Genomic DNA, 25,658 nt, shown 5'->3' on the forward strand with positions numbered 1-25,658 from the left:
AGCAAAGGACGCTGCCCAGTTTGGGTTGGTGGCCGTTGCCCAGTTTGGGTTGGTGGCCGCTGCCCAGTTTGGGTTGGTGGTCACTGCCCAGTTTGGGTTGGTGGCTGTTGCCCAGTTTGGATTGGTGGTTGTTGCCCAGTTTGGGTTGGTGACCACTGCCCAGTTTGGGTTGGTGGCTACTGCCCAGTTTGGGTTGGTGGTCACTGCCCAGTTTGGGTTGGTGGCTGTTGCCCAGTTTGGGTTGGTGGTTGTTGCCCAGTTTGGGTTGGTGACCACTGCCCAGTTTGGGTTGGTGGCTACTGCCCAGTTTGGGTTGGTGGCCGCTGCCCAGTTTGGGTTGGTGGCCGCTGCCCAGTTTGGGTGGTGGCCACTGCCCAGTCTGGACCATGGGATGGGACAGGACATGCTGCCCCCAGCCTCAACCCGCCGGAGCTGCGACACTGGGGCAGGATGTGACCCTCGGAGTGTTGGTCTCTTTCCCCCCAGGATGGTCCAGTGAGGACTGAAGCACCAATTGCACAGCCCAGTTCATCCCAGCAGTGCCCAGTTTGGGTTTGGGGCGTGGGAAGAACCCAACGTGGGAATGGCAGTGAAGAGGAAAGAATGGAAAGGCCAAATTCTTCCACCTCCACCTCCTCAGGGGAATCCGGCACGCGGATGGGTGCTGATCAAGTTTTGGGAACTGCCACGCACTGGGATCCCCCCGCCCCCTGCTTTGGGGGATCCGGGGCCTGCTCCAGCTCCCCTCCCCTCCTTCCCAGCCAAACACAGCCGCGAGAGGCAGCGTCAGGGTTTCCTGGGGCATCTGTTGGCAATTAGCAGCTTTCATTACTCACGGAGACGCCAGATGGGGCGAGGGAACGGAGCCCGGGCGAGAGGCACAGGCTCGTGGTGTGCCCCGGGGAGGGGACAAGGGACAGCCCGCAGTCCTGCGGGATGGGGACACGGGGTGGGTCGGAGCAGATCGCAGAGCTCTGGAGCCATTTTCCATCTGCAGCTCCCAGCGGAGCCACGCTGGGTCCCCCCAGCGCCAAAAATGTGCGGTTTGGGGGGCGGAAATGATGGAGAAGTGGCTCTGAGGCTGCGCGGCCGCGGGGGAACGGGAGCTCCGCGGAGCTTCACCCTCCGGGAAAGAAACTCCTCCAAAAAAAAAGAGGCAAAAGTGCTGTTCTAGCACCGCGGATCCAAACGGCCCAGCGAGGCTGGAAAGAATTCCTGCAGGCGCTTTCCTTCCTGACTGGAATTAGGGAGGGCGGGGGGGGTTGGTTGTGCCTGGATTGGTGCAGAAATTAATGCTGAACCGCTGAAATCCTCGCCGCAGGAATTCCCTCCTGCGCCTCGTCCAGCTGCCTCTGAGCCAGCGCGGTGCGGACGGCGTCATCCCAACCCTCATCCCCTGGATTTGGGGGGCCCTGGGAGGGGAAGGGGGGCGCTGAGCTCGGTGTGGGAAGCGGGGAGCCCCGGGCTAACTCCACCGCCGCAGTGACGCTCCGGGCTCGGCGGCAAAACTGTCTCCAGCCCGAAAATTGTCGGGCTCTGCTCCGGCTCGTGTTTCTTGGCAGGCGGCGCGGCAGTTTCTTGGAAGAACAGCGTGCCTCTGCTTTTTCCATGCTGGGATGGTGGGCAGGGGCTGCAGGATCCTTTCCATCCCCCCGCTCGGCGCCGCTCCAGCGGAGAGTTCTGGGGAGGAGGGATCCAGCTTTTTTTTATTTTTTCCTCCCTCTGGAAACGCCGATCCCGTGCGCTGGAACAGCAACGGGAAGCGGGAGCTGCGCGGGGCAGAGTTTTCCGCGCCGCTGTCACCCCTGCGGCTGGCGGGGTGGCTTTGTGCCGCTGGGTTGGGGACAACCGAGCCCGGGGAAACTGAGGCACGGGAAGGGCTGCAGGAGAATAAGTGTGATCCCTCCAAAGCGTTCTGCGGATGAATTGAGGATCGTGGGAGCTGGGAAGGAGGGGATGAGGCTTCCCTTCATCTCTGCTCTGCTGTGGGGTTGAGGTGGGATGTGGGGCCGGTTTTGGGGTTTTGGGGCTGTGCCCCCCAACCCGCAGGACACACGAACAGTTCATGGTGGCCCCACAGAACAGCTCGGGGTGAACAACCACCCCGAACGCAGCGAGGAGAAAAGTTTCGCTGTGTTTCCCTTCCCACTTGCTTTAATTACCCTTAATTACCTCAGCAGGCACCTCGCGGGAGCGTTGTCACCACGTCGCCGGCACTGGCGGGCGAGGGACTGGCGGAGCCCACGACAGCTTATTTACCGCCTCTGATTAACCAGCAGTTGTTAATTAGCGAGTTTATGGAGATCCATGCGTCCCTCACGCGTCTGCGAAGCTGCAGCCTAAATAGATCCATCACGATTTGGGGGGAGAAGCAGCTGAGCCGAGGATCTGTGCCATCCCAGCGCTGGGAGCAGGGACAGGGACATGGCCATGCCAACAGATGATTTGCACCCCAAACCTAAACTTGGGCGGGCTGGGCTCGTTCCCTGCCTGGTTTTGGGGATCAGGGCAGCCTGGCACGCACGGGAATGGGAGGATGGAGCAGAGCCTGGCAGCCAGGCCCCGGGGCAGCATTCCAGGCTGGCACGTCCCGGCGGCGCGGGGCTGGACGCTGTGCGGGGGCGCTGGGAGCCGGGATGGGCGCCGGATCGCTCCGGGGCTTGGCAAGGCTCTGGGAAATCAGCAGCTCTGCTGCTGCTGCTGCTGCTGTTGGGGACGTGGGAGCAGCGGCGGTGCCAGCGGCGGGGATGGTGGCAGCGATCCCGAGCCAGCGCTCTGACCCCGGGCGCGTCCCGCTGAGCCAGGCTGTCCCCAAGCCACCCCAAGGCGCGGGGAGGGGACACTATCTCGGTGTCACACAGCGGGCTGGCTGCCGCCGTGCCTCGGGGTCTGCCCGGAGCTGCTGCTGGGGTGGTGGCAGTGGAGGAGCATCCGTGAGGGACACCCTCCTTCCGTAGGACAGCCAGTCTGGCCAGCGATGCCACCAGCGCTGCCAGCACCCGGGTGCCCTCTGGTCCCTCTGGGTGGCAGCTAGGGAATGGCTACACCCCACCCGGGATCGGGGTTCCCCCTTCTGGGCGGGGGTCCAGCGCCCGGAGCGGGGAAGGGGTGGGGAGGGAGGGAAGGAGCTGCCGGGGGAGGCGCCCGGGGGTGGAGGAGACGGAGGAGGAGGAGGAGGAGGAGGAGGAGGGCGGAGATGCGAAGGCGGGCGGCGGCCCGGGCCCCCCCGGGTCTGGGGGGGGGCGGAGGGCGGGCAGGGCTCGGGGGGCGGCTCGGGCCCCCCCCGGAGGGAGGCGGGGAAGGCGGCGGGGGCGGCGCGGCGGGTCCCGGTGTCCCGCGGCGGCTGCCGGTGTCCCGCGGCGGAGTTCCCGGTGTCCCGCACCCCCCGGCAGCCCCGTCCCCGCCGAGCCCCGCGCAGGTGAGCCCCGGGCGGCACGGCACCGGGAGCGGGAGGAGCCCGGCGGAGCCCGGCCCTGCGGCGGGACGGGACGGGACGGGACGAGCGGGGGATTCCCCGTTAATTACCGGAGTTAATCACCGCCCCGGGGCCGCGGGGACCCGCCGGTGCGGAGGGTGCGGCGCAGGGAAGGCGGGGAGCGGGCGGGGGGAGCTGGGGAGCGGAGCGGGGGGCGCGGGGGGCGCAGCGCTGGGAGCAGCGGTGGGTGAGGGTAGTGCCAGGCCGGGGGAGCCGGGTGGCAGCAGAGGGGACAACCGGTGAAAGGGCTGTGGGAGGCTGGGTGGCAGTCTGGGGACATCTGGGGGTGCGACAGAGCCCCGTGAAGGGCCGGCGGAGGCGGCTGTGCTCCCGGGGGTCCCGGGGCTGTGCGGGGGATGGAGGAACAGGGATGCACGTCCCGCTCTGGCAGCAGCCCCGTGTCCGCTCTGTCCCGGCCGCGGCTCCCCGCCTGCAGCCCGACCTTGCCTCGTGGCAGGAAGCAGGAGGGAGGCCAGGTCGGGGTGACCCGCAGGGACACCCCGCGATCCACGCGGGATCGGGAGATGAAACGGGAGGCAGCGAGACCTTCCTGGGTGGGTCCACGCGGGAGGTGCTCGGTTCCACTCGGGGGAACCTCAGTCATCGCATTTCCGGATGTCTGGAGTGAATCCGGGTGCTGGGGTTTGACACCCAGGGATGCTGGGATGCTGAGGCTGGAGTGGGTGTGGAGCAGAGGGATGAAGGCCACACTGACCCCAAAACGTCACCGAGCAATGGCCGGGAGGGTCAGCGCCACTCCGTGCTGGTGGCTTTGCTGGTGTGGGCAACCTCATGGGCCGCTGCTCGCCACGTGCCGGTGGCCACCAGGTGCCCGTCCCGCTGCTGCCCGGGGTGTCTCCCTTGCAGGCAGCCGTGTGGGCTCTGAGCCTCTGCCGTGGCCACCATGAGGGCTCTCTGGGCCCTGGCGCTCGCCGGGTTTATCAGCGCCTGCCAAGGCAAGGAGCTGCGGCCAGCGGAAGGTAAGGACCACCGGGAGCGAAGGCTTGGTAGCCACCTCTCCTTGCCTGTCCCTGCAGAGAGGGCTGGGTAAGCCCCGGGGGTGACAGTACAGAGGTGGCCGGGGACACCGTGAGCTGTGCCAGGTCCCCACGTGCCAGGAGCGGAGCGGGGACGGCTGTGGGGCTTTGCTCAGCATCCCGTGCGGGCAGGCGGCCAGGCAGGGCCGAGCCGAGCCGAGCCAAGCCGGGACACCCCGACATCAGCCCGCAGCGCTGGCCGTGCTCAGGGAGGGACGGATGGCTCTCGGTCACTCTGCGGCCCTCGGGGCCAGGGGACAGCGATGTCCGGCAGCGCGTGTGGAGCTGTCCGGGCGGGCCAGGTGAGGCAGGAGCGCTCCGGGCAGTGCTGAGGATGCACAGAGCTGCCACGGGAGATTTGGCCTCCAGCTGCCGGTTGGGAAGAGGTTTGGCAGTGAACCACACGATGGTAGACGGCTGGAGGTGTCCACGTGCGGGACAGGGGACAGGGGGACAATGGCTGCGCCCACCGGGGTCTCTGCCGGGCTGTCCCGGTGCGGGATGAGCTCCGGGCGGGTGGCTCCGGGGGAGGAGCTGCTGGAAGCGACGCCGTGGTTGCATCAGGCTCGGTGGGGGTGGAGCGCGGGGGTGGCCGCGGAGGGGACACTGTCACTGTCACCCGCTCCTGCTGGTCTGCGTGGCCTCCGTGTCCTGGCCTTTTCTTTGGGATAGAAGGGTTGGACAGGCGAGATTTTCCCTTAGGATCAGCAGTGGGGCTGGGAGAGTCTTCAAAAGGATCGCACTGGGGTGATTTACGTTCTGCTTGGTGTCCCCTGCCCTGCTGAGGGTGATCTCAGCGCCGCCGGGAGGGGACTCTGTGACATCCACAGCCCCGAGGTCACTCTGCTCCCAGCTGTGACATTCACAGCCCGCACTGCTGTGGCTGTGTAGGAGGTGACCAGGGCCAGGGCATGTCCCCACACCCCTGCCGGCCCTGTGGTCAGCCTGAGGGACAAACCGCGGTGATGCCAGGCTCTTGGACAGAGGTGGGCAGGGCCGGCGAGGTCAGAGACCCCCGAGAAACATCCAAGGAAAAGGTGGGAGAATCGCTGCCCGTCCTGTGCGCATGGAGACAAAACAAATCCCTCTCTCCCCATCCCCTTGTTTACTCCTTTATCTCGCACCTCCCAACATCTGGCGCATCTGGAGGTGTGCCGGTGCTGCCGAAGCCGTGATTTATCCCCGCAAAGAGCAGCGGCACCCCCGTGACCGCGCCTGACACGGCATTTCCTGCGCCTCAGCCTCCGGCTCGACCCTCGTGCCTGTCCCCTGGGGCAGCCAGCTCTGAGCTGTCACCGGGATGGGACAGAAACGGCGATGGCGCTGTGGGTGTCCGTGGCACCCGTCCGATTCCAGCCGCGGGGTTGTTCTGAGGCAAAACAGGCGGGAGCTGGGAGAGCATTTCACCTGTGGAGGCAGCGGGGTCAGCTCTGCCCACTCCGCACTGCTCCTGGAGCATCCCAGCTTTGTCCCTCCCTGTTCCCGGGAGCCAGCGCTGCCCTGGGAATGGGGTTTGCTTGGTCTGTGCGGCCTCAGGGGGTTGGGAAAGCTCCTGGCAGCACCCCGAGACCCTCCTGGACTCCGTGTGGTGCCACCCTGCTTGTCCCACCGTGCCTGGGGACACCGCGGTGACATTGATGTGTTGGTTTGCCTCGCAGGGGAGCTGTGCCCGCAGCTCTGGGACGAGGATCTGGTTGGGGACAAATACGAGAATGTCACGGGTAAGGAAAGACCCTCCTGTCCTGCATACAGGGTCTCCTGACACCTCGGGTGACCCTGCCTGGGGACTGTCACCTGTCCCAGGGCCAGCTCTCACCTCTCCCGCTCTGCCCCGCAGGTTTTAACCTGATTAAAAGGTTCGACCTGCTGAAGATCTCGTCCATCAAGAAGATCCGCAGCTCCCGGGGTCCGGCGGTGCTGCGCCTGGGCACTGTGCCCCTGGTCCAGCCCACGCAGTGAGTGGCCTTGGGTGACCCGTGGGGTGGCCTTGGGTGACCCGTGGGGTGGCCTTGGGTGACCCATGAAGTGGCCCTGAGTGACCCTCAGGTGGCCCAAAACTCCTCCAGGCACCATCCCCGTGTGCTGTAATGCTGGGTGATGCTGGGCAAATGTCGTGCCAGGGATGCCAGGCAGCTCGGTGTCACCCGAGGCGACACAGGGGACCTCAGGGCTGCCCGAACACCTTCCTCCTCGAAAGTAAAGCCCGGCCTGCCACGGCTCGGCTGGGCGGTGGCCAAACCTTGCGCAAGCAGGGCTCTGCGGCTGCTCTGTGGTTGCTCTTGGCAGGAGCCCGCGGGGTCCAGACGAGCTCCGGGGGCTGCTCAGCTCCGAGCCGGCGCTGCCGGGCGTGGGGGGACAGCTGGGGGGGCACACGGGGACTGGCCCTTGTCCCCTCCGCGTCTGGTGCCCGCGGCTGGCAGGGATGCTGCAGCGTGGCAGAGCGGGAGCAGATCCACGTCCCCGGGAGCTGCTCCTGGAGGAAATGGCTGTGGTTTGTCCCCAGCTCGCCCCGGGCTTGGCGCAGAGCTCTGCCGGGCATGGCGCTCTCCGGAGGGCGAGGAGACCCGGCCTGGGCGGCCAAATCCTCGGATGGTTTCGGGATGGATGGTGGATGCTCCAGGCTGGTGTTGCTCTTGGCTTGTGGCATCGCAGATCCAGCTTTGGGGAGTGGGGACAGCGCTGTCACCCAGGCTGTGAGCTCATGCGGGTGCCCACCCACCTCAGTCCCCAGTCAGGGTGTCCCCGTGCCACACGGAGAGCAGAGGGGACCGCTGGCCTTGTCCCAGTCCCCATCCCTGGTCCAGCTCCAGAGCGGTGGCTTGGAAAGTCGCGGGTGTGGAGCCAAGGCCGGGAGCGGAGCAGAGCCCGGAGCAAATATTTCCAGCGGCTTAATGGGCTGTGGGCGAGCTGGGGAAAAGCTGCCACAGCCGCCTTGGGGATGATGGATGCATTTCCTGGCTTCCCACGGACCGAATTTTGGGATAAGGGCATGGTCCTGGGTGCTGCAGCTGCCCCAGCAAGGCGGTGTTTGGGGTGCACAATGTGGGGCAGGAATGGGGTGAGTGGGGCTGAACCCACCCCAATGGCATCTGGGGTGCCACCTGTGGGGACAAACCACGGCAGGACCCACGGGGGGTTGTCGGGGTGATGCTGCCACCTGAAAGTGGATGGGTGCCACCAGCCTCGGTGCCAGCTGCGTCCCCAGAGTCCCCTGTAGGGTGTGACCACCCCGACGCCTGTCCCCACAGGCAGGTGTTCCCTCGGGGGTTACCCCCAACCTTCACCCTGGTCCTCACCTTGCTGCTGAAGAAGAACAGCACCGGGGAGCACTGGTACCTCTTCCAGGTCACCGACCGGCAGGGATACCCGCAGGTAGATCCCGGGAATGCGGCGGGACGCTCCAGGTGACATCCAGGATCTGTCCCTGAGCGCTGTCCCCTCTGTGCCCAGCTCTCCCTGGCCGTGCACGGCCCCGAGAAAAGCCTGGAGCTCCAGGCCAGGGCGCCTGGGGCCACCTTTGTCAGCGCCGTCTTCGCGGGCAAGGCCGTGGCGTCGCTGTTCGACGGGCGGTGGCACAAGGTGGTGGTGGCCGTGCAGGGACACGCCGTGTCCGTGCACCTGGACTGCTCCTCCATCTCCTCCAAGCCGCTGGGACCGCGGCGGGAGCTGGTCCCGGAGGGAAACACCTTCCTGGGGCTGGACGCAGTGCGGGGCACCCCGGTCCGGGTGAGTGTTTTGGGGTCAGGGCGGCTCGGCTCGCGGGGACAGGGCCACCCCTGACCGGACATCCCCGGTGTCGCCGCAGTTTGACATCCAGCAAGCTCAGATCTACTGCGACGCCGAGCTGGCCAGGCAGGAGGGATGCTGCAAGATCTCGGCCAGCGGGGTGAGTGTCCCCGAGTGTACCCCGAGTGTCCCCGAGTGTCCCTGAGTGCCCTCCGAGTGTCCCTGAGTGTCCCCCGAGTCCCCACCGCAATCCCGGCCGGACCCCGGGGCTGCGCACGCTCAGGGCTGTCCCCAGAGAGGAGGAGCGGTAAGGGCAGGGCTGTCCCCTGGGTGTCACCTCCTCGTGGTACCTGTCCCCGCCACCCCGCCGTGTCCCCGCAGTGCCAGACGGAAGCGCCCAAGACCCGCCGGCAAGCGGAGCTGATGCAGAGCAGCAACCTGATCGAGATGGTGCCGCAGCCCGAGGGCAGAGTGTTCACCCGCTGCTTCTGCCTGGAGGAGCCGCTGGGCACCGTGAGCTGCGGCAGGGCCACCCCGGCCCCGTCCCGGTCCCATCCCGGTCACCATCTCCACTCCGGCCCCGTCCCGTCCCATCCCGGTCACCATCCCCACCCCCGGTCCCATCCCGGTCCCTATCTACACCCCATCACGGTCCCTATCCTTGTCCCCAGCCTGGTCCCATCCGAGAAACCATCCCCATTCCCGCCCCCGACCCCATTCCGGTCCCCATCCTGGTCCCCATCCCGCTCCCCATCCCCATCCCGGTCCCATCCCTGTCCCATCCTGGTCCCCGTCCCGGTCTCCATCCCCATCCAGGTTCCATTCTGATCCCCATTCCCGACGCCTGTCCATCCCTGTCCCCCATCCCATGCCTGGCCCTGCGGGGTGAGCAGCAGTCCGGGGCAGCCACGTTGATCCAACCCCTGGAAAATCTCTGCCTCAGTTTTTCCCCTCGAGAAGGAAGTGCTGAGGACCGAAGGGAATGGGAATAAGGGAGAGGAGGGTTCCCGTTGTCCCACCGCTGTCTCACCCATGGGTGCCCGGGGCGGGATAACCCGGGCTTTGTGGAGAGGGAGCACCCAGAGGTGGGATAACCCCGGCAGATCCCACCCACGCGCCCTTCTCACCCCACAGGATCCGGGGAGAACCTCGGGAAGAAGCAGCCTGAGGGAAGATCCCAAAGACAAGGTGAGGCTGTCCCACCCGGCTGTCCCAGTCCTGGCACGCCCAGCCCCGCTCCCCTTCCAGCGCCATCCCAGGATGCCACCCACTGTCCCCAACCCACTCCCGGCTGCATTTTGGAATCCCTGCCGCTTCCAGAAGCTGGGAGAAGCAGCTGCTCTGCTCCCCCGAGCAGGGATTGAGGCCCCACTCGCTCCGTGCTGCTGCTGGAGCGATCCCAGCTATGGCCAAGGGCCTCTTTGTTCCCTCCGAGCGTCTCCGGAGCTCTGCCAGAGCTGGGAAGCTTCTCCAGCGCTCCTGTTCCTCATCCCGAGTGTCTCTGGGATTCCTCATCCCATTGAGGGATTCACTGCTGTGTCCCGGGGTTGGGATCCTGCCGGGGATTCTCCCGGGGTTGGAGATCAGGTCTGGGGACTGGAGGCCATGGGGACACGGCCACATGCTGCCTGTCCCCAGTCCCGCGGGAGCAGCCTGGTTTGGCCGGGCAGAGCGGTGGTGAAACCACAAATCCGCAGGGAGGGCCAGGGCAGCACCTCCTCACCTCCCCGGGGAGGAAACAGCCGATTTCCCTTCTCCGTCCAGGAATTCCCTGTGCCCAGCGTGCTCCGGGGCTGGGGGGAAATCGTGCTGGGGTGCCCAGGGAAGTGGGATTTGGGATGCAGTGGGGTTTGGGGTGCAGTGGGGTTTGGGGTGCAGTGGGGTTTGGGGTGCAGTGGGATTTGGGGTTCTGTGGGGTTTGGGGTGCTGTGGGATTTAGGGTTCTGTGGGGTTTAGGGTGCAATGGGGTTTGGGGTGCAGTGGGGTTTGGGGTGCAGTGGGGTTTGGGGTGCAGTGGGGTTTGGGGTGCTGTGGGGTTTGGGGTTTAGGGTGCTGTGGGGTTTGGGATGCAGTGAGGTTTGGGGTGCAGTGGGGTTTTGGGGTGCCACAGACGGTGCTTAGAGCTGCTCCAAGCCACCCTCCCTGTCTCTTGCAGTGCCCCCCCTGCTCGCCCCAGATGGCATCAGGAAACGTGAGTGTGGCACTGGCCATGGTGACCCTGAGCTAGCCCGGCTGTGAGCTGGGGGTGGCAAAAGCCAGCCGGGTGCTGTCACCAGCCCCCCACGACCCACAGCCCCTCCTGGCCCAGGGCCCTGCCACATCTGGCTGGAGGGAAGGGCGCTGATCCCATCCAGATGTGGCCCCATTCCTGCAGCAACTGCTGGCTGGGGCGGTGCGGGGATGGCAGGGGCTGGCGGGTGTTTGGGATCTCTCATGCCCCGTGGTGGCGCTTGGGGACAGGGTGTTGGGAGGATGGGGACTGTGGTGGGCTCAGGGCTCTGCTGCAGCTGCCTGAAGCCACCACGCCCTTGGGGACACCTTTGTCCTCTCTCCGCAGGTCACCCTCGGTCCCCCAGGTCCAAAGGTAGGTTTGTCACCCCGCAGGGCACAGCTCCGGCGGGCATGTGGGAATGCTGTGCCAGAGCTGTGAGCCCCACTGCGAGGGTGACACGGTGACAACGTGTGCCCCTTTGTCACCCGCCCTCCCCTCTCTCGCAGGGCACCAAGGGCGAGCGGGGCCTGCCTGGCACGGCCGGTGGCAAAGGGGAGAAGGGTGACCGTGTGAGTGTCCCCGGCCTGTCCCCTCCTGCTCCCTGCGGGGTCCCCAGCACTCGGGGGTCCCACTGCCCTGGGGGTTCTCCTGTCCCCCCAAACCCCCAAACCTCACCCCTGAGCCACCTCTCCCCCCGCAGGGCATGGACTGCGTGCGCACCCACCCCGGCGGCCCCGTGCAGGTGAGACCACCCAACATCTCCCCAAACCCTCTCCCCACCTCTTCCTCCCCTCTCACCTCCTCCTCCTCCTCCTCGCAGTGCGCCGAGGGGCCGCGGGGCGAGAAGGGACAGCGCGGGCAGGCGGTGAGTGACACTCAGCCTTGGGGACACGGCGTGGGGACACCGCGGGGGTCCCCCTGCTCTGGGCTGGGGTTGGGGGTCCAGCTCTGTGTGTCCAGCTCGGTGTGGGGGTGACAGGAGCAGGAGGGGACCCTCGAGCCCACCTGGGCACCACTTTTTCCCACGCAGGGGCTCCCGGGGGCAGCCGGCGCTGACGGGCAGAAGGTGAGTCCAGCCTGCAGCAGGGACACCCAGGGTGGTGGCAGAGGTGGCAGGACCTGCCAGCGCCAACCTGGAGAGCTCGGGTGACACCACGGGTGACACGATGGTGACATCTGTCTGTCCTGCAGGGCCAGAAGGGTGAGAAGGGCGACGGAGGACTGCAGGGCAAGCCGGGGCGACCGGGGCGTGATGTGAGTAGTGCTGGGTGGCACCTGGGTGGCCTCTGGGCAGCCCCCGGGCAGGGGGGTTCTGGCCACAGGATCGCCCACCCACGGAGCCTTCCCATCCCGCAGGGCCGGCCCGGAGAGATCTGCGTGGTGGGACCCAAGGGCCAGAAGGTACCGGGGGTTTGGGGGTGACAGGCTGGGAGATGGGACACCTGGTGGCAGCGCCAGCACTGACACCCGCATTGTCCTGCAGGGTGACCCCGGCCTCGTGGGACCCGAGGGGCTGGCCGGCGAGCCGGGACCCCCGGGGAAGCCAGGATCTCCCGGGATTGGCTTGCCAGGGAAGCCGGTAAGGTCCCCAGTGCCACCGTGGTGTCCCCACGGCAGGGGGCGTGGTGCCACCACCACCCAGGCCTGGCTCACCAGGGTTAGCCACTGTCCTTTGTCCCTTTCAGGGTGACCCTGGTGGCCCCCCAGGTGCCAAGGGAGAGAAGGTGAGTGGAGGGAAAAGGGTCCCAGCTGTCCCCCTGTGCCCAGAGCCTGCCCGGAATCAAATCTGGCACTGGCACAGCTGAGCTGGAGCCACCGGCCAGTCAAGCTCCATCTGGGTGGCCCAAAAACCTGGCTTGGGGTCCAGGAAACCCCCCCGGGTGACAGGGATGTCGCAGGGGGCAGAGAGCTGCGGTGTTTCCCCTTGCTGAGCTCAGCCTTTCCCATCTCTGGCTCCAGGGCAGCCCGGGAGCTCCTGGACCCGGAGGATCGCCTGGGACACCCGTGAGTAGCCTGGAGCCAAAGCCCGGGGTCAGGGCTGGGTTTTTTGGCTCGGGGTCGGGGCTGCTTGGCCGGAGAGGTGATGGGATCCGAGCCCAGCAGCTGACAGGGGTTGGGGAAAACCGGCGGCCTCGATCGGGGCTGGGATCGCCCTGTGACGCGGCTGGTGGCCAGCTGGGTGGCACTGATGGGGCACGTCTTGGCGGCCCTGAAGCAGCCCTGTCCCCATTTTCCTCCCGCAGGGTCCTCCTGGCGTTCTGGGGCCGAAAGGAGACAAGGTGGGTGCGGTGACAGGGTGGCTGCGGTGACAGGTTGGTGCGGTGACAGGGTGTGTGCGGTGACAGGGCGTGTGCAGTGACAGGAGGGGTGCAATGACAAGGTGGCTGCAGTGACAAGGTGGGCACAGTGACATAGGGGGTGCAGTGACAAGGTGGCTGCAGTGACAAGGTGGGCACAGTGACATAGGGGGTGCAGTGACAAGGTGGCTGCGGTGACAGGGTGAGTGCAGTGACAGGGTGAGTGCAATGACATAGGAGGTGCGGTGACAGGGTGGCTGCAGTGACAGGGTGGCTGCAGTGACAGGTGGATGCAGTGACAAGATGGGTGCAGCGACAGGGTGAGTGCTGTGACAGGGTGGCTGCAGTGACGGTGGCCTGGGGTGGCCATGGGCACATGCCCTGGCCTGGGGGCTGCTCAGGCCATCACGGGGGTCATCACAGGGCGAGCCATGCGAGGTGTGTCCCACTGTCCCCGAGGGGACGCTCGATGCCATCGGAATTCCCGGCAAGCCGGGGCCGCGGGGAGAGTCCGGAGCGCCCGGCAGGGATGGCATCTCGGTGAGTCTGACCCCCGGGACTGGCGGGGCGGAGGGCAGAGCGGTGTCACCTCAGCGTCCCTGATGTCCCCTCTGTTTCCCCCTTCCCAGGACACGCCCGGCCCGGCGGGATCCAAAGGGGACAGGGTAGGTGACACGGGGTGGGCTGGCTTGTCCCCAGCCGGGGGACATCGAGAGGTCCCCAGCCCGTGCTGGCAGCCCCAGCCCAGCTCCTGCTTTTCCTTCCCAGGGCGATCCCGGCATCCAGGGCATGAAAGGGGACAAGGTGAGTGTGTGACCCTCCCTGCCACCCCGCCGCTCGGCCACCGCAGCCCCTGAGCTGTCCCTGTCCCTCTCCTGCCACCTCAGGGCGACTCGTGCCTGTCGTGCGACCTCCGTGTCCTCGCCGCGCTGCGCCGCGGCCCCGCCGAGGGGCTCGAGGGGGAGCCGGGGCTGCCGGTGAGTCCCGGGGCTGTGTCCCCCTCTGCCGTGCCTTGGGGACACCGCGGGGGTGCCTTGGGGACACTCAGGGGGTGCCGCGGGTGGCGGGTGAGTGACCAGCATGTGTCCAGCAGGGTGACATTGAGCTCTCCAGGCTGGCTGGGATCAAGGGGGAGAAGGTGAGTGACCCCACACCCCTTTTTTGGAATGCTGGAAGGAGTGGGAATGGCTGGATCATCCCATGGGGTCAGGGCAGGCTGGGCTGACCCTGACTCTGACCCTAATTCTGATCCTGGCCCTGACCCTAATTCTGATCCTGGCCCTGACCCTAATTCTGATCCTGGCCCTGACCCCAATTCTGACCCTGACCCTGACCCTAATTTTGACCCTGACCCTAATTCTAATCCTGGCCCTGACCCTAATTCTCATCCCGGCCCTGACCCTAATTCTGACCCTGACCCTAATTCTGACCCTGCTCCGTTTCAGGGTGACAGTGGCCAGGTGGGACCCAGGGGCAGCCCGGTGAGTGGGGACAGCGAGGGGGCTCAGGGTGGGGATTCCGGGGGTGCAGGAGGGGTCTGGGGGCTCAAGGGTGCAGGTTTTGGGGTCTCACTTCTGCCGTGGGTTCTCCGTGCAGGGGATCCCGGGAGAGAAGGGAGATCCAGGCTTTCAGGGGCTCAAAGGAGAGAAGGTGAGCCCAGCGCTGGGGACACCCTGTCCTGTCCGTGTCACCCTCCTGTCCTCACGGGGCCGTGAGCCCCCCTCCCCCGCAGTGCCCCTGTCCCAAACGCCACTTGTCCCTCCGCAGGGCGAGCAGTGCGGGCAGTGCCCTCCCACCCCGCAAGCCCTCCAAGGTGCGGCGACATTGGTGGCAGTGCCGGGGCCACCGGGAGAGAGGGGCCCTGGTGGCCCGGCGGGCAGAGCGGTGAGTGTCCCCCGTGTCCCCCGTGCCCGTTTCGGGGGCGATGCCCCAGCCTGACCCATTCCTGCCTTTCCCCAGGGCAGACCCGGCGACGCTGGCGAGAAGGGACAGAAGGTGACAGGCTCCGGGAGTGGCTCCTGGTGGGGTTGGCGGTGGCAGAGGGCGCTGTGACCTCTGTCTGCCGTGTCCCCTCCCTCCCCGTGCCAGCCTTGTCCCTTCTCTTCGCCAGGGCGACGCTGGCAGCCCGGGTGACCCTGGCACGCCGGGCATGGCGGGTGTCCCGGGACTGTCGGGTGAGCCTGGCATCAGGGGCCCGGCCGGCCCCAAAGGCGACAAGGTGAGACCCCCACAATTTGGGGACCTGCGCCCCGTCCCCGTGGTGTCACCCACCCCTCCATCCCCCTCCTGTCCCCTCCGCACAGGGAGACGCCTGCGAGCCCAGCCCCGCCCTGCTCGGCGACCTCTCGGACGCGGTGGGCATCCCGGGAAAACCGGGAGCCAAAGGGGACCAGGGCCCGCCGGGCATCGGCCAGCCGGGCAGACCCGTGAGTGCCACCTCCCCCCGGCCACCGGGCCTGGTGGCACCGTGTCCCCGGGGTGACCCTGCTGTGTTTTAGGGGAAGCCGGGGCTGCCGGGGGTGCGGGGCCCTGCTGGGCCGAAGGGACTGCAGGTGAGTAAGGTGCAGTGGGCTGGGGGTCCTGGGGACACCTCACTGTCCCCCTGTGTCCCTAGTGGGGTGCAGTGGGCTGGGGGTCTTGGGGACACCTCACTGTCCCTCTGTGTCCCTAGCGGGGTGCGGTGGGCTGGGCTGGGGGTCTTGGGGACACCTCACTGCCACTCTGCGTCCCCAGGGAGAGCCAGGACCGCGGGGGATCGGCCAGCCGGGACCGCAGGTGGGTTTTGGGGTGCCCGTGTTGTCCCCTGCCGTGCCACGCCGGGTGGCTCTGGTGGCTTTCACACTCTCTGCTTTTTTCAGGGAGAACCTGGCAGCGCCGGACCCCCCGGGCCACCCGTGAGTAGGGTTTGGGGTTGGGTTTTGGGGTGCCCAGCCTTGGGAAATGGGGTCAGACCACATCAGTGGAGTCACACTCCTGCAGTGGGGTCACACCCCTGCAGTGTCACCCCCCTGAGCAGGCGGTGGCAGCTCTGGGGACAGTGCTGTCCCCTCCCTGGGGACATCTAACACCCTGTCCTGCCCCCAGGGCCCCCCAGGACCGCAGGGACCCCCGGGGATGGCGGCCGAGAAAGGTGCCAAGGTAAGGGAATGTCCCCCAGCCCTCGGTGTCCCCCTCGCTCCCCATTCCTGCCATCCTTCCTCTGCAGGGCTCTCCGGGCCCCAAAGGCACCGAGGGACCCCCGGGACCACCAGGGAGCAGCGTCACAGGGCCACCGGTAGGTCGCGCCCTCCAGGACGGGCAGTGCCACCCCTCTGTCACCTTGACCACCCTCAAACCAGGATATTTCCTCACCCTCCTCTTCCTCGCAGGGCCCCGAGGGGCAGCGGGGACCCCCCGGGTCCAGCGGGCAGCCGGTAGGTCCGGGGGGGTGCCAGGGGTGCGAGTGGCCAGCTGGTGTCCCACGGCAAGTGGGGGACACCGAGTGTCACCCTAACGCTGTCCCTAATGCCATCTCCTCTTTCCCCTGGCAGGGGGAGAAAGGTGCCCAGGGAGAGAAGGTGAGTCGGGGTCGGGGTGGAGCTGTGCCACCCGTGCCACCCCCGTGCCACCCTGTCCTCACCCCTCTTCCCACAGGGAGACCCCGGCGACTGCTCCTGTCCCCCCAGCCCCCGCCAGGACCCCAACTACACCGGGATGCCGGTAAGTGTCACCCCTCCCCGCTCTGTGTCACCCCCCGGGCTCGCTCCAGCCTCCCGAATTCTCTCCCGTCCCCCAGGGAGCCCCAGGACTGTGGACAGGCATGTCGTGGCAGCCCCAGCCTGGCCCGCAGGTCGGTGTCACCCCCTCCGTGTCCCTCCCGATCCCCTTCACCCCTCGCCTCGCTCTGATGGTGTTTTGGGGTCTTTCAGGGTCCCCCCGGAGCCCCCGGCCCGCCCGGCCCGCCCGGAGCCCCCGGTCGCCAGGTGAGAGATGGGAAAGCAGGAACGATCCCGATTTTTAGGGCAGGGTTGGTTGAAATCCGCGGTGTCCCTCTGGATTTAGGGAATGCCGGGACACAACGGTTTGCCTGGACTGCCCGGACCGGCTGGAGACCTGGTGGGTTGGGACCCCAGTGTCCCCCTTGTCCCCCATTGTGGGGACAATCCATCTCTCCTTCCATCCTTCCATCCATCCCTCTTTCCCAGGGACCTCTGGCCGTCATGGCTGAGAGGAACATCGAGGTGCTGAAGGTGAGAGGGTGGGGATTGGGGTCACCTCCCTGCCCTGGGGACACCCCCGGGACACCCCCGGGTGGGGATTGGGGTCACCTCGCTGCCCTGGGGACACCCCTGGGTGGGGATTGGGGTCACCTCCTTGCCCTGGGGACACCTCGGGGCACCCCTGGGTGGGGATGGAGTCACCTCCTTGCCCTGGGGACACCTCGGGGCACCCCTGACTCCCCTTTTCCTCCTCCCCAGACTCTCTGCGGGGACTGTGCCCAGCTGCAGGCAGCGCTGGAAGCTCCAGGGGGAGCGGATGGAGAGAAGGGCGATGGGGGAATGCCGGGTGCCCCTGGCATCGACAGCTGTGCCAGGGTGAGTATTCCCGCAGCTCCGGGTGGGAATTCCGGTACCCGGGTGAGTATTCCCAGAGTTCTGGGTGGGAATTTCGGTGCCCAGGTGAGTATTCCCGCAGCTCCGAGTAGGAATTCCGGTGCCCGGGTGAGTATTCCCAGAGTTCTGGGTGGGAATTTCGGTGTCCGGGTGAGTATTCCTGCAACTCTGGGTGGGAATTTCGGTGCCCGACATCACCCGGTCCCGCGGGATTAGCGGGAGAGACGCTCCCTAGTCCCTGGGAATTGGATTTTTTGGGAGTTGTGGGAAGCGCCGCGCTCTGGATGCTATCTGGGGACACTGTGGGCACACCCTGGGGACACCGGTCCCGCTGGGAATGCTGACACAGCCCCAGCGGGGATCCCGGCCCGGCATGGCGACAGGCTCGTCCTGTCCCCGCCGGGTGACTCCGGGCTTTCCTTGCAGTGCTTGTCGCAGTTCCCGCGCGCGGAGGAGGCTCGGGTGAGTGGCTCTGGTGTCCCTTGTCCCCAACGTGGTCCCTGCCGGACATCCAGGACTGTCCCCTCATTGTGGGGGCTTGGCAGGGTTGGGCGGCGGGCAGGTCCTGATGTGTCCCCTGTCCCTGCAGGGTGACAGTCCCGACTGCGCGGGAGATCCCGGGCTCCCGGGAGCGCCGGGCATGCCAGGAGAGAGAGGAGAGCAGGTGGGTGACCTCCAACCCCCCCAGGGACCCCTCCCGCCATCCCAGGGGAGTGGCAGGTCCCACGGTGCCCCTCGGGGCTGTCCCCACCTCCCTGACACCCCCACCCCTCCCCAGGGCTCACCAGGACTGCGGGGACCGCCGGGACCACCTGGACCCATCGTAAGTAGCCCTGGCTAGGATGGGGAGGTGCTGAGGGGCTCGGAGCCCCTAAAATCAGCTCGCCAAAGTGGCCTGGCACCCTGCCACGGGGCCGTGGTGACAGGCAGAGGGACGCGGCCGTGGCGAGGCGCGGATGTGACACGGCACGGCACGGATGTCCCCGGCGAGGCTGGAGATGGAGGTGACGGTGCTGGCAGCCCCGAGGTGGAGCAGGAGCTCCGCGGCGCCCCGAGGGCTCAGCCCAGGCTCCGCAGCGCCTTTGCCCCGCGGTGACCTCCCTGTTTCTCCCCTCAGGGCCCCCCAGGCTTTCCCGGAACGCCGGGAGCACCCGGACTGCCCGTAAGAACCCCGCTCTGTGCCCTGTGTCGCTGCCGCTTGGTTTGGCTGTGTCCCTTGTCGCTGTCCCCGCCGGGAGCAGCCGCCCCTCCCCTTCTGCTCCATCTCCATCCTGCCATTCCCATCCCTCCATCCCCAGGCAGGGGGTCCCGGCGGACCCGGGAGCTGCGGATGATCGTCCCGAGGTCGGGGACGCGGTGGTGGCGCTCGCCACGGGCTGTGTCACCTCGCCACCGCGGGACCTGGTGTGGCTCCAGGGATCTGCCGCCTCGGCGTGGTGACCATCGGGGTGGCACCTGGTGGCTCCCAGGGACACCTGTGGGGACCAGGAGGGTCCTGCGTGCGGCCAGTGCTGCCTGGGCTCATCGTCATCCTCCTCTGGTCACTTTGTGGTCACTCAGCCTCCATTGTCATCCTCCTCTGGTCACCCTGTGGTCACTCAGCCTCCATTGTCACCCTCCTCTGGTCACCCTGTGGTCACTCAGCCTCCGTTGTCATCCTCTGATCACTTTGTGGTCACTCAGCCTCCATCGTCATCCTCCTCTGGTCACCCGGTGGTCACTCAGCCTCCGTTGTCATCCTCTGGTCACTTTGTGATCACTCAGCCTCCATTGTCATCCTCCTCTGGTCATTCCTCTGGTCACTCAGCCTCCATCGTCATCCTCCTCTGGTCACCCTGTGGTCACTCAGCCTCCCCATCTTCATCTCCATCCTCATCCTCACCTCCACCTCCACCCTCCCGCTCCCACCCTGCTCGCTCCCCACAGGAGCTGGTGGCGGGGCTGCGCCGGCGGCTCTCGGAGGATCCTGCGCTCCTGCTCGTGTCCCCTCGTCCACTAATGTCACCGTCACCCCACGGGCTCTGCGGGGCTCTCTGTGGGGCTCTCTGTGGGCCGTGCTCTGCGGTGTGCCAGCGTGTCCTGTCATTCTTTGTCACCTCGGCACCATGTCACCTCACTAACCCCACCCCCCGGAGGTCCCCGCGGGTCTCCTGGCTGTCCCCGTGTCACCCTGGGAGGACAGGGGACACCAGGCTGCCAGAGCCGGGCACCCCATACAGCCCCCCAGGGCTGAGCTGTCTGTGACTCCACTGTGACAGTGACAGGGTTTGAGTGTCCCCACCAGGGGTGGAGGGAGCCCAGGAGGGGTGCCAGCAGGCTGGCAGAGGTCACAGACCCCACGGGCTGTGCCCAGGTCACACTGCCAGGCGGGCACAGCCCCGGGAGGGCTTGTAGGGTCATCCTGCATCTCCTCTCTTCTCCCCCCAAAGGGTCTCCAAGGGGAACGTGGCCCTGCTGGGCTCGCCGGAGCCAAGGGGGAGCCGGTGAGTGCTGTGGGGTGAGGGGACAGGGTGGCACTGGTGGCTCAGGGGGTTTGGGCACCGGGCTGGGGCACTGCAGGTGGCTCAGTGTCGTTGTCCCCCCGCACAGGGACCTCCAGGACAGCCCGGCTACCCTGGGGCAACAGGGCCTCCTGGCCTTCCTGTGAGTACTGGGGGGACCTGGCAGCCCCCATGTCCCATCTGTGCCCCATGTCCCATCTGTGCCCCAAATGCCATCTGTGCCCCATGTCCCATCCATGCCCCATGTCCCATCCATGCCCCATGTTCCATCCATGCACCAAATCCCATCCCTGCACCAAATCCAAACTGTGCCCCAAATCCAAACTGTGCCCTATGTCCCATCCATGCCCCAAATCCCATCCGTGCCCCAAATCCTATCTGTGCCCCAAATGCCATCCGTGCTCCATGTCCCATTTGTATCCCACGTTCCACCCATGCCCCATATCCCATCCATGCCCCAAATCCCATCCATGTCCCAAATCCCATCCATGCCCCAAATGCCACCTTGTCCCCTTCCTTCCCCAGGGCATCAAAGGTGAGCGAGGCTACGTGGGTCCCCCCGGAGAGAAAGGGGAGCTGGTGAGTCCCTCAGGACCCCAATCTAGGGGGATTCCCAATCCCCTCCCTGTGGGCACTGAGGCTATTCCAGCCCCATCGCTCTGATCCTATTCCCATCCTTCCCAGGGACCCCCTGGCCTGGACGGGCTGCCCGGTCCTGTGGGGCCAGCGGTAGGTGCTCACCCTGGGGGGCTGTGGGGTGCTGTGGGGTGGCTGTGGGGCGCTGTGGGGTGCTGTGGGGTGGCTTTGGGGTGCTGTGGGGTGGTTTGGGCTGCTGTGGGGTGGCTGTGGGGTGCTGTGGGTGCTGTGGGGTGGCTGTGGGTGCTGTGGGGTGGGAGGGTGCTGTGGGGTGGCTGTGGGTGCTGTGGGGTGGCTGTGGGTGCTGTGGGGTGCTGTGGGTGCTGTGGGGTGGCTGTGGGTGCTGTGGGGTGGCTATGGGGTGGCTTTGGGGTGCTGTGGGATGGCTGTGGGTGCTGTGAGGTGCTGTGGGGTGGCTATGGGGTGGCTTTGGGGTGCTGTGGGATGGCTGTGGGTGCTGTGGGGTGCTGTGGGTGCTGTGGGGTGGCTATGGGGTGCTGTGGGGTGATGTGGGGTGGCTGTGGGTGCTGTGGGGTGGCTATGGGGTGCTGTGGGGTGGCTGTGGGGTGCTGTGGGGTGGCTATGGGGTGCTGTGGGGTGCTGTGGGGTGCTGTGGGGTGCTGTGGGGTGGCTGTGGGTGCTGTGGGGTGCTATGGGTGCTGTGGGGTGGCTGTGGGGCGCTATGGGGTGCTCCCCCACCTCACCCCATCTCTCCGCAGGGTCCCAGGGGCGAGCGTGGACTCCCAGGAAGTGTTGGAGAGAAGGGGGACCAGGTGAGTGTCCCCAGAAGGGACCCCGGTGGGGCTGTGGGGTGTGGCTGTGGGGTTTGGCTCAGCTCTGGTCTCTCTGCAGGGTTTCCAGGGCCAGCCTGGCTTCCCGGGACCACCGGTGAGTAAATCCCACTGGGAATTCCAGCAGGGCATCCCCAGGATGTGGTGTCCACCCCTGGCTGTGTGTCCCCATGTCCCCACAGGGACAGGGATGGGGACAGAGGGTTCTACCAGGAGCACACAAGTGGGATGAGCAGCCCCAGAGCAATCCCATTAAAATAAGCTGGGAGAAAGTGGGATTCATGGGTTGGGCTCTTCTGGGATTCCCCATTAACTCGACACCCCTCTTCTCTTTAGGGTCCTCCTGGTTTCCCGGGAAAGGTTGGTCCAGCAGGGCCACCAGGACCTGCGGCTGAGAAGGTGAGTGCCAGGGGCTGTGCGGTGCCACCCCTTGTCCCCAGGTTTGGTGGTCACCCAGGTTTGGTGGCCAGCCCCTGCTGTGTCCCTGACCTCCTGTGGCCCTTGCAGGGCAGCGAGGGCATGCGAGGCCCTACAGGGATGCCAGGACCCCCTGGACCCCCAGGACCCCCGGGAATCCAGGTAAGACCCCCTCTGTGTGTCACCCTTGGGAGCACTGCTGGCTGTCCCCATTCCCAGGGACCTGATCCCATTTTCAGGGACGTTTCCCATTCCCAGGGACCTGATCCCATTCCCATGGACCTGATCCCATTCCCAGGGGTCTATTCCCATTCCCAAGGACATGTTCCCATGGCCAATGCCCTGAGCAGGTCCCTTGGGGACCCTCAGAGCTCTCGGGTGTAAACCACCCTGTGACACTGTCACCTCGTCATGACACTGTCACCTTGTCATGACACTGTCACCTTGTCCCCACAGGGCCCTGCTGGCTTGGAAGGACTGGATGGCAAGGACGGGAAGCCAGGGCTGAGGGTGAGGCTCTCCCTGGTTCTGGTGAGGGGCAGACACCCTAAAACCCACCCAGGACACCCCCAACCTGTGTCTCTCTCTCCCCAGGGTGACCCTGGTCCCCCCGGGCCACCAGGGATGATGGGTCCTCCGGTGAGTGACAACCCTCCTTGTCACCCCTCCCCAGTGCTCTGTGCCTGGCACATCCCCACAGCCTGGACTGAGGTCCCCTGAGCTGGGACTGTCCCATCCCGTGCTCCTGGGGACACTGAGCTCTGGGAGGTGGCCCTGGGCCACCACTGTGGGGTCAGGGTCGTGTGCTGTGCCCCGCTGGCAGGAGCTGGGATTCCCACCCAGCTCTTTTCTCTCTCCAGGGCTTCAAGGGCAAGACGGGACACCCAGGGCTGCCAGGCCCGAAGGTGAGCGATGGTGACACTGGGTGGTGACACCCACAGGGACACCAGGCCTGGCTGGAGTTGTCACTCATTGCTCTGCCCATGATGTCCCTTCCTCCTTTTAGGGTGACTGCGGCAAGCCTGGCCCTCCGGGGAGCCCGGGCCGGCCGGGAGCAGAGGTGAGTGAGGGGTCAGGGACCCCTGGGCTGGTTGGTGACACCCTTTGTCACCACCCTGCCTTCCTTGTCACCACCCTGCCTTCCTTGTCACTACCCCGCCTTCCTTGTCACCTTGCCTTCCTCAGGGTGACCCAGGACCCATGGGACCCCAAGGCCGCCAGGGACCCCCAGGGCTCATTGTAAGTTGGAGATATCCCCCCGACAAACCCAAGGGGGGTCACGGCGGGGACTCTCTCTGTTGTCCCCAGCTGACCCCCTTGTCCCTGTCGCTGTCCCCAGGGTCCCCCCGGCAGCCCGGGACAGCCGGGTCCAGCTGGCCTCGCTGGAGTGGTGAGTACTGCAGGGCTGGCTGCCTCACTCTGGGATTTGGGGTCAGGATGGGGCGGATTTGGGATCAGGAATGGGGCAGATTTGGGATCGCCATCCCTGCCCCGCGCTGATCCCGACGCTCCCGGCTCCCCGCAGGGGCTGAAGGGCGAGCGCGGCTCGGTGGGCGAGCGGGGTCTGCCGGGGATGCCAGGGCAGCCAGGACCCCCGGGACACCCGGGACCACCGGTGAGTGCTGCAGGGCCGTGACACAGTCCCCTGTGCCCCGGAGCAGCGGGGACCTTGATGGTGGCCCCATGGTGGTCACCACCTCACTCTGTCCCTCTTTGTCCCCTCAGGGGGAGCAGGGACAGGACGGACCCGTTGGGAAAGAGGTAGGAGCAGAGAATCCGGAGAGTCCCTGCTGGACACGGGGATGGATTGTGACATCCTCTGGCCTGGCGGGGTGTCCCCAGGGTGGGGACATCCCTGTCACCCTGCTCCTCTTTTCCAGGGACCGCCAGGAAAACCGGGCATGGCGGGACCGGCTGGACAGAAGGTGATGTGATCTCGCCGGTGCCACCACGGCCACCCGGGTGTCCCCCAGCTGTCCCGGCACGGCGGGGCTGAGCCTTTCCTCTCCACAGGGTGACGCTGGAGCCCCCGGCGAGAGGGGCTACCCGGGGGAGAAGGGCAGAGCCGGAATGCCCGGGGGTCCCGGGAAAAGCGGCTCCATGGGGCTGGTGGGACCGCGGGGACCCGCGGGAGAGAGGGGACCCCCGGGCTCTCCGGGCCCCGCGGGCAGCCCGGGGTTGCCGGGCCCGCCGGGGATGATGGTAAGGAGGGGTGGCCACTCTGGGGGACAGGACAATGTCCCTTGGGCGGGGCGCGGTGGCCGCGGCCTCTCGCGTGTCCCCTCGTGTCCCCGCAGGGCGATGTGGTGAATTACGACGAGGTCAAGAGGTTCATCCGGCAGGAGCTGAACAAGATGTTTGACGGTAACGGGAGGGTGGGAAGGATCCCCGGGGACTCCCCAGCCTCATCCCCGCCGGCGCTGAGCTCGGTCCTTGTCCCCGCAGAGCGGATGGCGTATTACACCTCCCGGCTGCAATTCCCGGTGGAGATGGTGGCAGCCCCGGGCAGGCCCGGTCCCCCCGGCAAGGACGGGCTGCCCGGCCGGCCGGGACCCCCCGGCTCCCCGGGGATGCCGGGGCAGATCGGCAGAGAGGGGCGGCAGGGCGTGCCGGGCATGCGGGGTACGTGCTGCTCCCCGGGGCGCTCCCGGTGTCCCTGGGGTATTCCCGGTGTCCCTGGGCTTGTCCCCGCGATGTTCCTGGTGTCCCTGAGGCCTTCCCAGTGTCCCTGTCATGCTCCCAGTGTTCCCAGGACATTCCTGGTGTCCCCAGAGCATTCCCGGTGTCCCTGAGGTATTCCCGGTGTCCCTGGGATGTTCCTAGTGTCCCAATTATGTTCCCAGCATCCCCAGTACGTTCTTGGTGTCTCCAGAGAATTTCCAATCTCCCCGGGATGTTCCCGGTGCCCCTGGCTTCTCCCAGTGTCCCCATCATATCCCCAGTGGCCCCAGGGCGTTCCAGTGTCGCCGGGGCATTCCCAGTGTCCCTGGGATGTCCCCAGTGGCCCCAGGATGTTCTCAGTGTCCTCGGGATGTTCCTAGTGTCCCCATCATGTTCCTAGTGGCCCCAGAGCATTCCCAGTGTCCCCGGGATGTCCCCAGTGTCCCCGGGATGTCCCCAGTGTCCCCGGGATGCTGCGGTTGTCCCAGGATCTCACCCCTCTGCCTCCCCCTCCCTTCCAGGCGAGCCGGGCGCCAAAGGAGAGAAAGGCGAGAAAGGCGTGGGAATGATGGGGGACAGCGGCCCGCCGGGACCCCCAGGTGAGTCCCCTCCCCCCGCCTGGCCCCCAGCCCCACGCTGGGCTTTGCCGCCACCCCCTCACCCTGTCCTCTCCATCTCTTCCAGGTCCCCAAGGGCCACCAGGCTACGGCAAGATGGGTCCCCCGGGTCCGGTGGGGCAGCAGGGCATCCCCGGTATCCCCGGGCCTCCCGGTGCCACGGGGCAGCCGGGCAAGACGGGGCACTGCAGCCCCGCCGAGTGCCTGGGCGCCGTGCCCATGGAGCAGCCGCTCTTCCAGCCCAAGAACGTCAAGGGTCCCTTCGGCTGAGGAGCCCCCCGCGCCCCCCGCGCCCCCCGAGTTTGCTGTTAATATTGTTTCCCCGCTGTGCCGGGGCCGTGCCTGCCGCGGGGGGCTCGGGGGTTGTACAGCTCCGTGGCAATGGCGGGGCGGGTGGATCCTGCCCCAAAAATACACCTGTGCTGGTGCCCTGCTGCCTCCTGGCTCTGTGATGGGACACGGGTGGGGGTCTGTGTCCTCGCCGTCCCTGTCCCCATCCTTGTCCCCAGCCAGTCCTGGGGACATGGTGACCCTGAGCTCCCTGTGAGTGATGGATGGAGAAATCCTAATCCTGATCAAAGGGATCCTGGCCCTGCCTCGGGACAATCCCAGCTGTGATTTTGGGGGTATCCCAGCCCAAATCCTGGGGAGATTCCAGCTCTCATCCCAGCCCAGATCTTTGGGAGATTCCAGCTC

The 25,658-nt window shown here is 66.7% G+C and overlaps 1 protein-coding gene across 4 annotated transcripts; it reads left to right on the plus strand.

The window, feature by feature from the left end:
- The first annotated feature begins 3,276 nt into the window (after positions 1-3,276).
- On the plus strand, positions 3,277-25,390 carry COL16A1 (collagen type XVI alpha 1 chain). Of its 4 annotated transcripts, none has more exons than XM_085081278.1 (71): positions 3,277-3,418; positions 4,343-4,455; positions 6,171-6,233; positions 6,350-6,467; positions 7,761-7,884; positions 7,963-8,238; positions 8,318-8,398; positions 8,620-8,751; positions 9,373-9,426; positions 10,394-10,429; positions 10,796-10,822; positions 10,957-11,019; positions 11,151-11,192; positions 11,271-11,315; positions 11,481-11,516; positions 11,642-11,704; positions 11,807-11,851; positions 11,934-12,029; positions 12,136-12,174; positions 12,410-12,454; positions 12,694-12,729; positions 13,171-13,287; positions 13,377-13,412; positions 13,516-13,551; positions 13,635-13,724; positions 13,838-13,885; positions 14,193-14,228; positions 14,344-14,397; positions 14,515-14,631; positions 14,707-14,742; positions 14,858-14,965; positions 15,051-15,173; positions 15,246-15,299; positions 15,481-15,522; positions 15,606-15,641; positions 15,832-15,885; positions 15,953-16,021; positions 16,116-16,160; positions 16,278-16,304; positions 16,381-16,446; positions 16,523-16,576; positions 16,656-16,709; positions 16,789-16,842; positions 16,932-16,976; positions 17,205-17,321; positions 17,766-17,801; positions 17,929-18,003; positions 18,118-18,162; positions 18,457-18,501; positions 19,769-19,822; positions 19,929-19,982; positions 20,366-20,419; positions 20,525-20,569; positions 21,196-21,249; positions 21,329-21,364; positions 21,604-21,666; positions 21,775-21,846; positions 22,141-22,194; positions 22,279-22,323; positions 22,545-22,589; positions 22,691-22,744; positions 22,870-22,923; positions 23,024-23,074; positions 23,210-23,299; positions 23,410-23,445; positions 23,565-23,609; positions 23,698-23,886; positions 23,982-24,048; positions 24,130-24,306; positions 24,867-24,944; positions 25,030-25,390. In XM_085081278.1, exons 2-71 carry the CDS (start codon positions 4,380-4,382, stop codon positions 25,230-25,232), a joined length of 4,836 nt encoding a protein of 1,611 aa, XP_084937404.1. In that variant the 5' UTR covers positions 3,277-3,418; positions 4,343-4,379; the 3' UTR covers positions 25,233-25,390. The 4 variants fall into 4 exon arrangements, with proteins under 4 accessions (XP_084937404.1, XP_084937406.1, XP_084937407.1 ...); XM_085081280.1 differs by having other exon boundaries at positions 13,841-13,885; XM_085081279.1 differs by lacking the exon at positions 3,277-3,418 and adding an exon at positions 3,432-3,573.
- The last annotated feature ends 268 nt before the right edge of the window (positions 25,391-25,658 follow it).

The sequence above is a fragment of the Lichenostomus cassidix genome, chromosome 23 (assembly GCF_008360975.1).
Source record: "Lichenostomus cassidix isolate B80296 chromosome 23, HeHo_3.0, whole genome shotgun sequence".
In the NCBI taxonomy this organism is placed as follows: domain Eukaryota; kingdom Metazoa; phylum Chordata; class Aves; order Passeriformes; family Meliphagidae; genus Lichenostomus; species Lichenostomus cassidix.

What these genes read in the sequence shown, in the direction of transcription:
- COL16A1 (XM_085081278.1), top strand. Translation starts at nt 4,380, where the DNA reads ATGAGGGCTCTCTGGGCCCTGGCGCTCGCCGGGTTTATCAGCGCCTGC. An exon ending in CCGGACCCCCCGGGCCACCC is followed by an intron (nt 15,642 to 15,831) that starts GTGAGTAGGGTT and finishes TCCTGCCCCCAG; the next exon opens with GGCCCCCCAGGACCGCAGGG. An exon ending in GCAGCGTCACAGGGCCACCG is followed by an intron (nt 16,022 to 16,115) that starts GTAGGTCGCGCC and finishes TCTTCCTCGCAG; the next exon opens with GGCCCCGAGGGGCAGCGGGG.